The sequence below is a fragment of the Schistocerca serialis genome, chromosome 3 (assembly GCF_023864345.2).
Source record: "Schistocerca serialis cubense isolate TAMUIC-IGC-003099 chromosome 3, iqSchSeri2.2, whole genome shotgun sequence".
Taxonomy (NCBI): Eukaryota; Metazoa; Arthropoda; class Insecta; order Orthoptera; family Acrididae; genus Schistocerca; species Schistocerca serialis.
In genome coordinates this window covers 313,368,377-313,386,218 of record NC_064640.1, presented here as the reverse complement: position 1 = coordinate 313,386,218, position 17,842 = coordinate 313,368,377, and the positions used below count along the sequence as shown (strand labels likewise).

The 17,842-nt window shown below is 36.4% G+C and overlaps 1 protein-coding gene across 9 annotated transcripts in view; it reads right to left on the bottom strand.

Annotated features, from left to right (window-relative positions):
• Positions 1–644: 644 nt before the first annotated feature.
• Positions 645–17,842, bottom strand: part of LOC126470122 (ras-related protein Rab-7L1-like) — a 175,283-nt gene continuing 158,085 nt past the window's right edge. For 3 of the 9 annotated variants that reach the window (XM_050097726.1, XM_050097734.1, XM_050097735.1), the window contains 3 exons: positions 15,749–15,870; positions 3,241–3,368; positions 645–3,147 (listed from right to left, as the gene is read on the bottom strand). In XM_050097726.1, the coding sequence (XP_049953683.1) occupies positions 3,248–3,368; positions 15,749–15,870 (243 nt within the window). In that variant the 3' untranslated portion in view covers positions 645–3,147; positions 3,241–3,247. Of the gene's footprint in view, positions 3,171–3,232; positions 3,369–15,748; positions 15,871–17,842 lie in introns of all 9 variants that reach the window. The other 6 variants (XM_050097732.1, XM_050097733.1, XM_050097729.1 and 3 more) reach the window with 6 other exon arrangements.

Below are 17,842 nucleotides of genomic sequence, written 5' to 3'. Positions count from 1 at the left end.
TGTGACCATCCTTCCCCTCATTACCTTGCTTATAGGACTGACATAAGCATTTTACAGGTTTGAGAAAAATTGTGTGTTATTTTGTGTCAGATTTGAATTCATGTAGGGCTGAAGTGCCTCTGTAGATGAAGTCTAAATTTATTAATTCTCTGAATTATTAAACTGAAGAGATAAGCTGTACTATGCACTCAAAGCGATTCTGCTTCGGAATTGAACAAGGCATGAACATGAAGATTACATCAAAATTATTAACTCCAGCCTATTGCACAGGCCTAGACCTGTTTTCCAGAGTACAATGTTTAATCAGTTCAATATTTTTTCTATCATAAACAGTACACTAAGTAAACTGCTTAAAAGTCACACCAACTATGATAATGCTTATCACAATATATCCCGCCACAAACCAAAAACAATATGTTGCCTCCTGGAGTAGCGTACAATTGAGAGAGCGAAGCAGTAAGAATACTTTATTTCTCACTTTACAAATATTTGATAAACTTGAACGCGCATTACACAACAATTACACTGACCTGAATTCAAACTTCAATTTTTATCAGATTGAAGAACAAATTTACATTTCTAACACGAGCAATTCAAATATGTTCCTATAGGAATCTGACAGGTAAAAATTATTAACTCGGGTCTAAAATTTTCAATATTTTTATTAACAAAATATATATAAAGTATCTAAATCACAATACTCTGTAACAATGTAAACTGTTAAAAACATTAAAAATTAACAAGAGTATAAAATGCACAAAATTTTTCACAATTTTTTAAAAAGTGCCTTCAGATCTAAGCAACTAGCAAAGCATTAAATAGAGAGCTGTTTTCAGTGTCTCTGGTTTCAATCTACATAAATATGAACTCAGTAGAAAATGAAGACAATGGCATGTTAACCTCAAATACCACTATGTGCATTCTACCACAGTATAAAATTCTGTAAGAGACATTTACAAGCCATCTGTATAAAAAGATAATGTGCTATCACAGATTATTCAGAAATCACAGGAGTGCTGAAGTGGCAATTGTGTTTACACATTATTTGCAGAAATCCTGGGCTATGGCGATAGCATACACTTATGAGAGAAAAAAATGGGCATTGTTATTCAATATAACACACTCCACTCTTGTTACAAAAATAAAATTACACAGACCAATGCAAATGATTTTATTAATGAAGAAACTTTTCTTGAGCTTGGTAGAGAAAAAAGATGAATATTTCATTTATCATAAATCAAATGAAGTATTTACATGACAATAAGAGATTTTTTAAAATACACACAAAGATTAACAACCGATATAAATAAAATATATTGCATTAATACAACAAATAATGAAGAACTGGTTAAATAATCTCAGTCCATAAAAAAGATATTAGAGAGTCACTAATGGAAATTTAGCTTAATTTCCTACAAATGTGGCTCAGAAAGAACATCTTGAATGCATAAATTCTCTTATTACTTGAACAAGATGAAAGTCAAAGAAAAATCAGATTTTTAAAAAGGGCCTATAAATAATAGACTTAATGAATATATCTGAATGAAATTACCACTGTGTAATACCTATTACATTATGAAGATGGGTGCTTTTTTGCAGAAGTCAGTACCATCTCATCTGAAAATAATGGCTACCACCAAACATTTTAATGGAAGTTTAAAAAGATAATAATTCAATGTGTTTATGTTAAAGGTATTTTAAAGTACAAATGGAAGAACATTTTTATTCAAACCATGAATAAACATGTTAATGCATTAATAAGATGTTAAGGGTTAATAATACACACACAGTGGTCGTTTATGTTATTGACAAATGACATAGGGGCACTAGGAAGTGGCAGCTAAAAATTGTTAAATGATGTGACCTGTCATTGGGCACCTCTAAGAGCAAGTAATAGAGAAACAAAGATAAATTAAGTTCTGTGTAAGATGCCATCATTTGACATATTGACTGGCATGAGGCCACAAGTGGCCATAGCACAGGCCCACACTTTACACCATGGTGTAATCTGGTGTGTGGCAGTAACATGTTATAACTGACTGGATATATTATGAAACTAGTAACAAAAGTGGGTGGTGGACAGGATCACCAATTTAAAGGTGTGTAACAAAGCCAGAAATATGGCAGAATAAATGCAGTTTGTAATGATAACCATCTATGCATTATTTCTTTGATGATAATTTTGCCATAATACTAATTTCTCATGTAGCTTTAAGGTTCTATAACTACATAACTTTCCAGCTGGTAGCTAAGGTTTTGTTGTGTCACTTTTACAGAAATAAAACATTATTCACGCTTCAACTATAAGATACTATTAAAAGTAATTTCTTTGCCATTTTCTGCATTTATAAAATGCAAAGAAACCTCCACAAATCACAATTTTAATTTAAAAAATTAATGTTTTATTAGCTAATGCTTCCCAATTTAGAAGTTACAGAGGTAGTTGAGCAAGGCTGTATTTGCTTTTAATTTTATTTGTAACGTAATATTTCTGAGCAAAATGTAATTAGTCCCAATTATGGGTAACCCTTAAAATTCTTGCTTTTAACACGCTGCACCAGAAATGAGTACAACAAATACATGATTTTGGCACAAGTAGTAGCTTAATTCTTAAAACACTGACACAGCTGCACATTGCTCCCAGAATTGAATAACTATTGATAACCACCCTTCCTACCATAACAGCAAGCAGCAATACGCTATGCAAACAATGCTAACTGCCAATGATGACAGGTAGCTATATTTCTCAAAATATACTGTTCACACAACCAAAAATGTTCACATTAACGAAAGCTAATGTTTCAGCTGTGGAAATATTATGTAATGTGGAGTATGGAATTGGATTTCATCGACTGAATGGGCATTTTATGCTCCAAAGCACAAGCATGTGCGTGCCCACACACACAATACAACTGCTGTTCAGCATTTATTAACTAGCTCCTGCTAGATTAAATGCTTTGGGAACAACAGTGGCCATGGTCATGTACACTAAGGTATCATGACTACATGGCCCACCAAAATGCAGAAAGTTCTCAGCTGTTATGAACACCACGGCAGTTTGAAGTAGACATCATCAGCTGCATCTGCTTCTTATGAATGGCGATTTTAAAAATTTGTTTTCTTAAATACCTTGAACAAACTGGCCTCCTGTAAAGTAAAATGATATTACACTAATTAAACAGTCAAATATTTGTGTTTAAATAATTTAATTGGATGTTGTTGTAAGCTTTACTTACTTACTTACTTACTAACATGAACAACTTTTTGGTGGTTGTGGTACAGGTCCTGTCAACCGCAAACTTTCTGAAAGCACCGATGCAGCACTACCTGGCATTTCTTCTTGTCTCATAATGACATCAACCAAAAACCTAAAATTTAAAATAATAATAATAATAATAATAATAATAATAACAGCAGATTTACTACAGCAATGTTCATAGATACAGTTTTGAATATCAAATGCCCTATCACTTTAAGTTTATTTAGTAAGAGGTCATACACCAACAAACTTTTTTTTTTTTTTTTTTTTTTTTTTGGGGTGTTGTGTGGGTGGGAGGATGCTGTACAATAATGTGAGACAAATATTGATTTGTGGAATAATTTTGTTTATAAAACATTTTAAAGTATCTGTATTAAGCGAGTTTCATTTAATAATAATAATAATAATAATAATAATAATAATAATATACCAATTATACTATCAAACTACAGGAGTCATACCATACAATATCCACCAGTACATCAACGCAATACAGCTACATCCAAACGTATATATACAACTACAGAAATCTGTAATTATTGATACATGTTCAATTACCCGAAAGTTCCTAAATGCAATGTAACATATACCATAGAGTTAAAAGGAAGTCACACTTGATCAAGGTCCGCATCACTTTCCATTTTTAAGCAGACATAACATCTGGGAAAGGATAGAAATAATAATAATAATAATAATAATAATAATAATAATAATAATAGTGTCTAGTTTCATAGGGAGTCTACTGTTCTCACTGACTAAAAAATAAGAAGCTAAATTCAAACCTTACTGTACTGAACTTGAAGGTGATTCAAATTTACAAACATGTGTATAATTAACCCCTCAATGTAAGTATGGCTACATTTGAATTCTGCTGTCCATTTCTTAATTGTTGGAATTGCAACCAAAGATGACAACACAAAACTGTGTGAATGTGAGATTGCATAATGGGCAGTTAGAGGTGTATAAAATGGCTGATCCCAAATGCATATCAGCACTTTTTACAAGAAAGTAACTGTAAAAAAACACTGTGATAGTCCGAGTGCCAAACTGGATCAATGCAAACCAAAATCGAACAAAAAATGAATTTCTCAGCATGTTTGGAGCATGTGGATGAAATTCACATCCACCACATAACACCAGAAAGAAAACCACAACCAAAGGAGGGGGTGGGAGGCAGTTTCTCGAATCACAAAGGCGAAGTCAATGTTTTCAGCTGGAACAGCTATGGTCAGATTTTTTTAAAAAAATTTTTTTACAACCTTCCAGAACTGCATTTCAGTGAAAACCACTCATTATGAAATTATTAGAAAATTTGTGTTGTCCTGAAAGGAACTATACCAAAATGAATGTGCACTTATTTTACCTTAAAACCTCTGCTTTTTTGCAATAATTTCCCTCCTTCCTCTTCAGTCAGGATTCCTAACACCACATTCTTTTCAAAAATGATGTAATTAGAAACATCATGTGAATAACTTATGAATCAAATGTGATACTGAAAGTATCCTATCACAACTACTTCAAACTAACTTGACCACAAACAGGTGAGTGAATCACACCACAGGACAATATTCTGGGACAAGCTGGATTAACTTACCATTGTAAGAGGATTTAAATGAAGACCCACACTGGCTGGTTGGTAAATTTCATTGACTACACCAACGTCTCAATCATTTGCTCAACAAATGCACCTCAATAGCAAGTGCACAGCATACAGTAGAATAACATCCTGTGCCAAATGGTATGAACAGCAGCAAAGAGAGAGAGCTAGAATTTAACCCAGAGAGAAACCATTATCTTGCTCCTAACAGCATGAAAGTACATCACTTTTAATATTTTAAAATTTGCTGTGCAAGGAAAGGCACTACTGAGATATTCCTGGAAACCACACTTGTCGAATTGTACAAGAGAAATATTTTCATCACCACCAATTGGAGGTGTAATAACAAGTCCTCAACAGATTGTTGATTAACACATTTGAATGAGCTTTTAGTGAATTCAACGAAGAACCTTTCCTCACAAGCTATATCAGTGTGACTATAACTTATGAGTGTACACCCTTCCATCCTCTTCCATCACTAATATCTGGAAATGCCACCTGCAAATAGAACAAGGACAAACTGAACCTATATGTTAAACTTGAAGGGAGAGCTGACCCCCTTTCCACTATCACAAATGTCAATGTCAACTGTTTCTACTGTTTTCTGAGGTTGGGGTAGTTCCTCCACAGCATTCTCTCTTAATGTTGGGACGCTAAGAGTCGCAGAACAATTATGATATGTGAAATTTCTCTCCTGTTTTACCTTTCGGAATGAAACTACTGTGTATGTGCCTCGCATAAAAATTCTTGGCCTCTTCAGGTTTGCCACTGAATTCTAAAATCAACACAACTCAATATTTTGGCACATCACCTGTCCCTAATCATTTATAGGTCCCTGTACCTTACACAAGGCATGTGCTGCCCACCTCAGGTGCCACCCCCAAGACCGAGCTTGTTGTGCGACCCATAGCAGAATACCAGCACCGGAAACCCTTTGTCTCTACTAATTAAGTTGCTTGCCAACCTGATTGTAAATGCTTCCTCATAAGCACTAGTGAAAAAAAATGTACTGGCGAGTATTAGGGTCTCATCAAATTTCATCCCATGTCCTTCATTTAAAAAATGTTGTGTTATCACCAGTTTTTCAAGCTGTTGTAGCCTCATGTGATGGTGACATTCCAGTTGCCTGTCCTGAACTGTGCGAATCACCCAGCTGATGTAAGCCTTTCCATACTGACATGGAATTTTGTATATGCCACGCTTCCTAAGTCCCAAATCATCCTTGATATAACCAAATAGTGCCTTAATCTTGGCACAAGAATGGAATGCACGCAATGTCAAATCTCCTTAAAATCATACCAATCTTAGAGAACATGCTCATCAATTTATTATAGAGATTGAAAGTGACAGGGAACATCAATTTTTGGACATAATGGTTAACAAAACACGTAGTAGTACTCTGGGACAGTATTCATCGAAAACCAGCCCAAAGTGACATATCTGCAAGAATTGAGTTGTCAAAGCAGTGACATCCTTAGGACTCTGTTACACAGAGCATATGCTATTTCTGATGCAGATAGTCTAAGGCAGGAACTTGCACACTCAGCAACAACGTTTAAGGAAAATCAGAGATGCAGATTCGTCAGACTGTGAGTAGGACCACCCCTGATGGTTCATAGCTCTGCATCCTTTATTCCTTACAGTGGTATCATATCCTTTAAGATTGGAAGAATTTGAAGGTGAATTGACATAAAGAGTGTGTTTCATCCACCTGAAAAATTAGAGCACTACTCAGCTCTATCAAGGACTGTTTGGGACTTGGGAAGACTGGCATATACAAATTTCCATGTCAATGTGGAAAGGCTTAGATCGACCAATCAAGAAGCACAGTGCAGGACAGGTGTGTGGAACAGCACTGTCACATGAGGCTACAGTGGCCTGAAATATTTGCAGCAGTGGAACATGGTTTTAACAAGGGAGACGGGATGAAATTGACGATATTCTGATAGTTGCTAGTATAGCTGGTATTTTTGAAACACTGTTCATAAGGAGGTAGTTGAAATTAAACTGATAGACCATTCAATTAGCAGAGACAATGGTTTCCCTCTTACCTGGACATGCACTATTTTACATTGAAACACAACACCAGTTTCAGTGGACACAGAATCTTTCCTGAAGATGACAGACAGATAGATTGCTAAAATATTGAGTCATGATGATTTTAGAATCCTGCAGAAAACCTAGAGGACGCTACTTGCATGTGACTCCTCACTGCATAAGAATGAGATTGAACAACCAACATGCAACACATTGACATGTTGATTAATCGGGTTTCTGCCGGTTATTCGCGTCTTTCCTGCACGACATTTCAACTACGTGACTCACAGTCTTCTTCAGGTGCTGATTCCATGACAACGCCTCGCTGGGGAAGCTTGAAGAAATGCAACACATTAATTTTTTCAGTATTGTAGTAGTAGTAGTAGTCATCATCGTCATCAGTTCAAAACTCGTTCAATTCGGCTTTGCAAACAAACATGCACCTGCGTGCGCTTTTAATCAATTTTGTAACAGTGCTTTGAAGCATGATGGACACACCCAATGCATGAATTGTTCAGAATCAATTCTGTATGGTTGTTTTCTCAGTAATAGAGATGAAGAAATCTATACTACAATTTTTGTTCCATTATTGAGCAAAAGGACAGTTGATAGAGATGGAAAAGCACACTGAATTTATCAATGAAGAGTGGAATGGGAAACTTTCCAAGTGTCATTTTCCCACAAAATGCATTTTCAGTGCTATTTTGTTCTTGGTACTCTATTGCATGTCCCTAGACTTCATCTAGGTGCCAAACATGTAGAAAGTTTTTCAAACATGCATTAGTAGATGGTGCAAGACCTCTGTGCCAAATTCTGTTTCCCTCTGGAGTCCCAAGATTTAACCCTTTGCCTGATGCAGCTGCATGTCCAGATGGCTGTGTCGAACACGTGCTTGAGATTGCCTAATCCGTTTACCTGCGAAAACAACAATCTCCGTGGACTGCTGTCTGTGCCTGAGCTCTTCACTTGGCCAACTTCGCCCTGTGCTGAAGTATTTCTGGAGCCAGGGCGGTCTTGAATGTCTGGCAGTCTGAGTGTCATCACCGATGTTACAAATAAACACAATGTATCTGGATACTTATTCCACAGCTTTGAATCTGGAGATGAATGGCTCGACAGAAAGTTATTGGACATACTGATAACTAACTATCAACTTTTTATACATAACTTATGATGAAATGCTAGAGGATCCGTAATGATCAAATGTTGACATTCATCTGAGCGCAATAATTCGCTTGCAAACAATTGTCGAGGGAAGCATGTGCATGCCGAGATACACTTTCGAAACTAATCACTATATTTTGAGACATTAACCCATTAACCCAATAAATTATTCCCAGGGAAACTTCAAAATCAAAAAGTCAACGTTTCTGAATTCTTTTTATATGGGACGCAACTGTTATTATACAGTAGAAATAAACAATGATGTACAGCTTTATTTGAAAAATTCGATAAGGGATAATTAAAGTTTCTACACTACCTATTTAAATGTCAGAAACTTAACTAAAAAAATGGCTTAACCAATTTGGATGATTTTTTTAAATTGTTAAGGCAAAGTTTTAATGATAGAAAAGATTGGAAAAGTTGCCTAGAAAATTGGAAAATTCTAGAAATACTGAAAGAGCTTTTTTCTATTTGATTTTCATGATTTTTGTTATTCACAATTGAAATGATCAATATGAATAATTCTTTTCTTGTTTTGTTCATTATAGTCTTGTGCTTCAGGCATTAAATCTGTGTTTATCAGCCCATCCTCCTTCGTCATTTGGACAGACAAGGCAAAGTTAAAAATATTCTTTTATTTTTGTACTTAATTTTCATTTTTTTTAAATTTTTAAATAATTTTTCCATCTTCCAGGTATTGCTCCTTGAATAAAATTAGTTCTTTGTTTGGAATGTTTTGAAACATGGTACAACATACAAGGGTATGTTGCATGTTTTGCATTCATATTTCATTTGTTGATGCACATTCTGTTTCGAGCACCCTGCACATCTATGCCATAGTCCACATTTCTTGGACTGGTCACTTGGAACAAAATTTGGAAAGTGTCTTCCAGTAAAGCACAGAGGATCTTCCTTTTATATCTGTTCTCTGTTCTGTAGCAAATTTTTCCACAAGTTCTCATACCAGACTAAATGAAAATCTGCTAATGGTATTTTTCTCCCTGTCACCAATCTGTGAAGAGTGCGAGCATTCAAAACACAAAAGTCCACAACATGGAGAGAAAAAAAAAAAAAACTTTTGCACCGTTTCACAGATTTACACACGAATCAAACTGAGCTTAATAGCATGTCAGAGTGGTCCAATGCACCCATATTTTCATTTTAGCTAACAACACATTGCAGTTTCATTAATTTCTCGCCAGTCTTCCTGCTTGACTTTCCCATGTCATGCATTTCTGTATTGTTACAGGCAGTCAGCATCAACACTCCTCTCTTGTCGCACCACTTGATGGCAAGCATTGTCTCAGTTGACATAAATTCAACTTTTCCTCATTTCAATTTCTTCTGCAGCTTCACCAAATTGCGGCTGTTGCTACATACAGTACTGCATGCTGCTGTTCTGTGGCTGTGAAGCCAGAGGAACAAGTCTGGAATTTTATACAAATTGTCAACATACAGGCTATGTCCATATTCAGAGTATGCCTTCATTAATGTTGCCACTATATCCCAGAGTTCTCTAAATTGTGGACTTAATTTCTGTTGTTTGTGTGTGTATACAATGAAATCCAAGATGTATCCAGTTTTACAGTTGCACAACACAAATGTCTTGATTCCAAATCTACTTCTTTTCAAAGGAAGGAATTGTTTAAAAGATAAGCGACCTTTGAGCAATAATAGGCTTTTATCAAAAATACACTGTCATCTCCACAATTGGCAGAGTTGTCAAAAAATGCAGCATTCTCAAAAGTAACATAAAACGGTCATGGGACATAATGTTGCCAAAAACTGGAATACTCAGAAGTACACTTCTGTACCAATATCCCCTTATTCTCAACTATTTAACACGGGCCATGAGAAGCCAAGAACCAATGAAGCAGTACAGTTCCTCAAGACCAGTATCTTCCCAGGTGGACAGGTGAACTGATTCAGACGTATCTGCCATGCTGAAAGTGTAAAATCAGTTTGTTTCAAGTGCTATAAATTTCCATCAGATTTTCTGATTGAAATAGCACAAAGAAGGATAGAATGCTTGAATCAGGCACTAGTTGGCAACTATGTCCTGAAGATGAGTCATCAAATGCATGCAGTGCTGGACTGAAATCATGGTTTTCCCATTCAAATTTGTTACTAAGGCTTGGACTTTTACAGACTGATTCGTCTTCACTTTAATAATCTGAAGAACAACTATCTTGGCGAGCTCTATTAGGTGTAGTATGTGGATGCATAGTATTACGAGATTCTTCAGAATAATAATAATAGTAATAATAATAATAATAATAATAATAATAATAATAATAATAATAAGCAAACCGGACTTAACGTCTGAGAAAGTGAAGATATTATTATTATTATTATTATTAATAATAATAATAGACCCCGTGGAGGCCCGGGAAAAGAATAGGCCTCCGGTATGTTCTGCCAGTCGTAAAAGGCGACGAAAAGAACAAACCACTAATAGGGCTAACCCCCCTTTTAGTGTGATTAGTTGGTTCAGGACAGAACTAATGAAGCCTCGGACAAGCGCTGTCATGGTCGGGGACGACGCTTGAACCCTATGCCCGTCCACAATGGTAACGACACTGCTAGCCACACGGAAAATGATTTAAATCCAAATAGAGGTGTTTTGCAGGACATGCTTCCTGCAACCACCCTAGAAGGAAAACAAAGACCGAGGTTGAGATGGTCTGATGAAGTTAACCGACACCTCATGTTCTTTTATTACCAAGCAACAAACTTAGGAACCAACACAACTGGATACAGATCACAAGTATACACAACATTTATTACCAGATACCCAGAATTAAAATTTTTAACAGAACAACGACTAACTGATCAGATCCGTGTAATAATCAAAAATAACAGGATACCCCAGTCAGAATTAGAAAACATTGAACAACAAGTGCAACAAATACTGGAACAAAATAATGTAGTCAGAAGAAGAAGAAGAAGAAGAAAATACAGTAATGGACTCAAACATCCCAGAGCAAACAAACAAAGACCAACACGCATCAATTAAACAATCAGAGGAAAACGAAATCTTAAGACAGCCACCAGAACAAGCACAAATAGAACACGAAGAGACACACGTGTTAGATATAGAAGAGAAATTTCAGCTGACATATATAGAATACAAAGACACAAATACAGACATCAGACCATTCTTGCATAGACCGCCAAATAACCCACAAGTCGAAACAACAATAAAAACTATCAACACAATCATACACAACAAAATAAATGAAAATACAACTATGGAAGAGTTACAACTACTGGTTTATATAGGAGCACTCACTACACTAAATATACACACTAGGCAGAGATCAGAACAAACCAACACACAGAAGAAACCCACAAAACCAGCATGGCAACACAGGCTACAGATCAGAATAGAAAAACTGAGAAAAGACATCGGACAGCTAACACAATTTATAAGAAATGAAATATCAGACAAAAAACGAAAAAGGTTAGGTAAAATCTCACAACAAGAAGCAATAGAGCAATTAGATGAAAAGAAGCAGAAATTACAAGCATTGGCCAAACGACTTAGAAGATACAAAAAAAGTGAAAATAGAAGGAAACAAAACCAAACATTCAACACAAACCAAAAGAGATTTTACCAAACAATAGATAACACACACATTAAAACAGACAATCCACCAAACATAACAGACATGGAACACTTCTGGAGCAACATATGGTCAAACCCGGTACAACATAACAGGCATGCACGGTGGATACAAGCAGAAACAGACACATACAAGATGATACCACAAATGCCTGAAGTGATAATTTTGCAACATGAAGTCACCCGAGCAATTAATTCTACACACAATTGGAAATCCCCTGGAAATGATAAAATAGCAAATTACTGGCTAAAGAAGTTCACCTCAACACATTCACATCTAACTAAATTATTTAACAGATACATTGCAGACCCATACACATTCCCTGATACACTTGCACATGGAATAACCTATCTGAAACCTAAAGATCAAGCAGACACAGCAAACCCAGCTAAATATCGCCCCATAACATGCCTACCAACAATCTACAAAATATTAACTTCAGTCATTACACAGAAATTAATGACACATGCAACACAGAACAAAATTATAAATGAAGAACAAAAAGGCTGCTGCAAAGGAGCACGAGGATGTAAAGAGCAACTGATAATAGATACAGAGGTGACATATCAAGCTAAAACTAAACAAAGGTCGCTACACTACGCATACATTGATTACCAAAAAGCCTTTGATAGTGTACCCCACTCATGGTTACTACAGATATTGGAAATATACAAAGTAGATCCTAAATTGATACAGTTCCTAAACATAGTAATGAAAAACTGGAAAACCACACTCAATATTCAAACAAATTCAGATAACATCACATCACAGCCAATACAGATTAAGCGTGGAATATACCAAGGAGACTCATTAAGTCCTTTCTGGTTCTGTCTTGCTCTGAACCCACTATCCAACATGCTAAATAATACAAATTATGGATATAATATTACTGGAACATACCCACACAAAATCACACATTTGCTATATATGGATGATCTAAAACTACTGGCAGCAACCAATCAACAACTCAACCAATTACTAAAGATAACAGAAGTATTCAGCAATGATATAAATATGGCTTTTGGAACAGACAAATGTAAGAAAAATTGCATAGTCAAGGGAAAACACACTAAACAAGAAGATTACATATTGAATAACCACAGTGACTCCATAGAAGCGATGGAAAAAACAGATGCCTATAAATATCTAGGATACAGACAAAAAATAGGAATAGATAATACAAATATTAAAGAAGAACTAAAAGAAAAATATAGACAAAGGCTAACAAAAATACTGAAAACAGAATTGACAGCAAGAAACAAGACAAAAGCTATAAATACTTATGCTATACCAATATTGACCTACTCATTTGGAGTAGTGAAATGGAGTAACACAGACCTAGAAGCACTCAATACACTTACACGTTCATAATGCCACAAATATAGAATACATCACATACATTCAGCAACAGAAAGATTCACATTAAGCAGAAAGGAAGGAGGACGGGGATTCATCGACATAAAAAACCTACATTATGGACAGGTAGACAATTTAAGAAAATTCTTTCTAGAACGAGCAGAAACTAGCAAAATACACAAAGCAATCACTCATATAAATACATCGGCTACACCACTGCAATTTCATAACCACCTTTACAACCCTTTAGATCATGTAACATCAGCAGATACGAAGAAAGTAAATTGGAAAAAGAAAACACTACATGGCAAGCACCCGTATCATCTAACACAGCCACACATCGATCAAGACGCATCCAACACATGGCTAAGAAAAGGCAATATATACAGTGAGACGGAAGGATTCATGATTGCAATACAGGATCAAACAATAAACACCAGATATTACAGCAAGCATATTATTAAAGATCCCAATGCCACAACAGATAAATGCAGACTTTGCAAACAACAAATAGAAACAGTAGATCACATAACAAGCGGATGTACAATACTAGCAAATACAGAATACCCCAGAAGACATGACAATGTAGCAAAAATAATACATCAACAACTCGCCATACAACATGAACTAATAAAACAACATGTTCCCACATACAAGTATGCACCACAAAATGTACTGGAGAATGATGAATACAAATTATACTGGAACAGAACCATTATAACAGATAAAACAACACCACATAACAAACCTGACATCATACTCACCAATAAAAAGAAGAAATTAACACAACTAATCGAAATATCCGTACCCAATACAACAAATATACAAAAGAAAACAGGAGAAAAAATTGAAAAATACATCCAACTGGCTGAGGAAGTCAAGGACATGTGGCATCAGAATAAAGTTGACATCATACCAATCATACTATCAACTACAGGAGTCATACCACACAATATCCACCATTACATCAATACAATACAGCTACATCCAAACTTATATATACAATTACAGAAATCCGTAATTATTGATACATGTTCAATTACCCGAAAGTTCCTAAATGCAATATAACATATACCGTACAGTTAAAAGGAAGTGACGCTTGATCAAGGTCCGCGTCACGTCCCATTTTTAACCAGACTTAACGTCTGAGAAAGTAAAGAAATAATAATAGTAATAATAATAATAATAATAATAATAACCACCACCACCACCACCACCACCACCACCAAAGATGCCTCGCTCACTGCCACTGCCACTGTCACTGTCACTCCTTGTGAGTATCTCCAGTATCTCTTCATCAGTGGAACTACACCGATGCGCCATTTGTTTGTGGAACTCAAAGGTGATATATAGCACTCTAAAAATCCTGATGAATAGGAAGAAAGCTAAATGACACCACAGAAACAGAATGCAGATAATGACACGAACCATCTAGCATGAATGCCTAACAGCAACTGTTAAGTCTGTCAGAAACACTGCTGACATGCTATAGATGTCCGCAGGAGCATAAGTAGTGGAACCGGTTGGTGGTAAAATCTGTAATTAGGACCCAGCTACAGTCCAGGCCGCAACGGTGAATGCTGGCTGCAGCGCCCATGGGAAATACCAGAGCAGCAGCTAACGAGGTCCGCAGCCCCTGAAGAAAGGTGATGCAATTTATTTACACAAACAGTGCCGTTACCAGTTTTCAACCAACAGGTTCACTCTCAGACAGCTATTCATGTTTATGTTAAATTTGCTACTGGTTGCATTTGTTGTTAGTTGTTTTTGTCTAACAACTAATGTGGACAACAAATTTATTATAAACATGTACAACAATCCAAAGACAAACCTGTCAGTTTGAAACCAGTAATAGTGCTACTGTGTAAATAAATAGCATTAACAGTGGCTGGTTACTGCTTTCTTCTTTGTAAGCACCAACTTATGAAAATTTTCTTGCCATCATTACAATCAGTCAGTTTCCAAGTATGGCAACAGATAAAAACAAATACTTTAATAAGAAAATTTTCTTTTGTCTCATTTTTTGCAGTGACATGGTGAGTAGCACAATTCTGTGGTATGAGAATACCTTCCCAATTTTTTGGATACAAATGAATTATGTACCAACAGAGAAACATTGTCTCTTCCTTCTCCAGACAAGTGTCAGAGTTGACACTTTGAACGTTCTCCATTTTCACTCTTCATATGTTCAGTAAGCCATACTAACAGACCTAGAAGTGTGAATCAGATAACTGTGATACTGGAACAGAGTGAAAGTTGTGGAGGGTGAGAAGGGGGAAAACAATAACCACCACATTTACACAGCCTGTACTTTGCCACCTAGTATCCACACAGTCTCTGGCTTTGTCAGAGAATAGGAACAGAATCAACAACACATTACTTCAGTCTACATTTACAGTATCACAGGGAAAATTCCAAGAGGGACCTAAGCAGGACGCAACCTGGTGCAGTGACTGGACCACACACATCACACAATTCACTAGTATTTCGGAGCCCTTCAGGATCACAACAAAACCTCTGCACAGACCACATGGCATTCACTCCTAAAGCTGCCTGGAAACCACTGAATTTCACAAGGGGTAAAGGTCAAATGATAGCAGACATATGCAGCACGCATAATAGTGTCCTCGGCTGTGACTCAAATACATGGAGAGAGAGTTAAAAAAAGCTAACTGGATCCTTATAGTTAGTATGCCTAGTTATGCTTACTTCATAGAATCATTCACCATGAGGCCCTCTTTGGCAGAAGTTTCTGTCCAACCAATGAAATTGTGCTCCTTGTAAAATGATTCTATTTCCATTTGCTCAACTTGGCGATGTGGTAAATCACACTGTAAAAAAAAAAAAAAAAAAAAGAAAGAAAGCAATGTGAAATATATAATATGGTTTTCATAAATGTTAGAGACCAGACCACAAATAGGTCAATAGTTGCATCTACCACAGACAGAATCTTGGCAGACATTTGTGGACAGCAAATTGGACACATTTAAGGACAACAGAACAGAAAAATAAAGTTTCACAATTTTCAAATTACAAGATTAAGATCTTATGATCTGTCTGAAACACTGCTTTTCAAATTTTGTGAAATTTAAACCAATTGTTTGCCTTGTCTGGAAAACAAGGTGAAGGAATGGCTCTACCCCACATGCTAGGCATTAACATCTAACACACTCATTCTACAAGACAGACCCCTGCACAAATTCGAAATTGTCTAATTATTTTGACCTTATTAAAAAGTATTTGATGATGGGAAACAATCTTACAGAAAGCAGTTGCGTGAGAAACTGCCAAAATCTTCCACATATGTAACAATTTATTCAAGAACTGATGGAACACCACACCAAACAATAATTAACACATCTCTAGCAAGGATAATTTCCTTACTTAACTTATTGTCTTACAGAACTACACGCCATGTGTTCATTAAAATATGTTCAATTTAATGCAGGAAGCTTCATATGTAGGTATGTTTGTGCAGTACTGATGATATGAAAGTAGCAGCAGAATTCACATCTCCTGCATCTGCTCCTCTTAAAGACACCCTTGGTCTTTCAAACAGGATTTTTGCATCTATCCATGCAATGTTTGCAGTCTGCTGTGTGTGCCTCTTATTTAGTGCTCTCAAGCAAATTCTGGAGTGAATCATTTAGCATTCTGGTCTTTCCAGCAGGTACTCTTGACAAGTTTTAATTTCTTGGCTTGTTAATGCAGTTGCATCTAAAGGACCGCAGTGTTCACTTGCGCTGCAGCTGATGAAGGGACAGCTGTTGTGTCAGTAATAATGTACAAGTCCTGTTACTGCTGGAAGGTGGAATCTATTTCCCACCTTGTTTCGTGTGTTCATTGTCCACTAAAAATTTATGCTGGTTTTGAATGTTCGCTGTTTACAGGGTGTCCAGAAAAGGGCTCCCCGATTTCAAAATTAAATATCTCGAAAACAAAGATCGATACAGGAATGCAGTAAACGGTATGTTTATTGTGAAAGCTGTAAGAAGTTTATAAAGCAGTTTGAAATAATAGTTACAAAAGCTGCTAACAGATGGCGCTGTACGCAGTACAGCTCATATCAACATACACAAGTAAAAAAATCGTACGAAAACAATCGTTGCAAACAATCACATCACAATGTTTTCAAGATGTTCACCATTGGCACTACACAGGTGGCGCAAACAAAAAATGAAATTCGCCATCACATTTCGTAGTGTCTCAACCGAAATGGATTCACATGCCACAGAGATCGCCGATTCAAGCTCGTCCAGCGTGGCGGAATGCTTCGGGTAGACCATGTCTTTCACTGTGCCCCACAAAAAAAAAGTCACCGGGAGTCAAATCCGGCGAATATGGAGGCCAATCCCAGCCTGCACCAGAAAATTTGGGATATTCCAAAGCGATGACTCGATTTCCGAAGTATTCCTCAAGAAAGCGAAACACTTGTTCGGTCCGATGTGGTCGGGCTCCATCTTGCATAAACCATTCAGTACCTAATCGATCCTCTAACGTTTGCTGTGTGGCAACAAATTGTTCCAAAATTGCAACGTAACTTGCACCAGTGACAGTTTCTCGAATGAAAAAAGGGCCAATAATGCCTCTGCTGCATACTGCAGCCCACACAGTAACTTTAGGAGAATACAGGGGTTTCGCTTCACACCAATATGGCTTTTCGGAACCCCAAAATCGCCAGTTCTGCTTATTCACGTATCCATTCAGGTGGAAGTGTGTTTCATCTGTAAACCAGATGCAGCCAACATCAAATCCTTCACTATCAATCATTGTGAGCATCTGATTAGCAAAGGCAACCCTTTG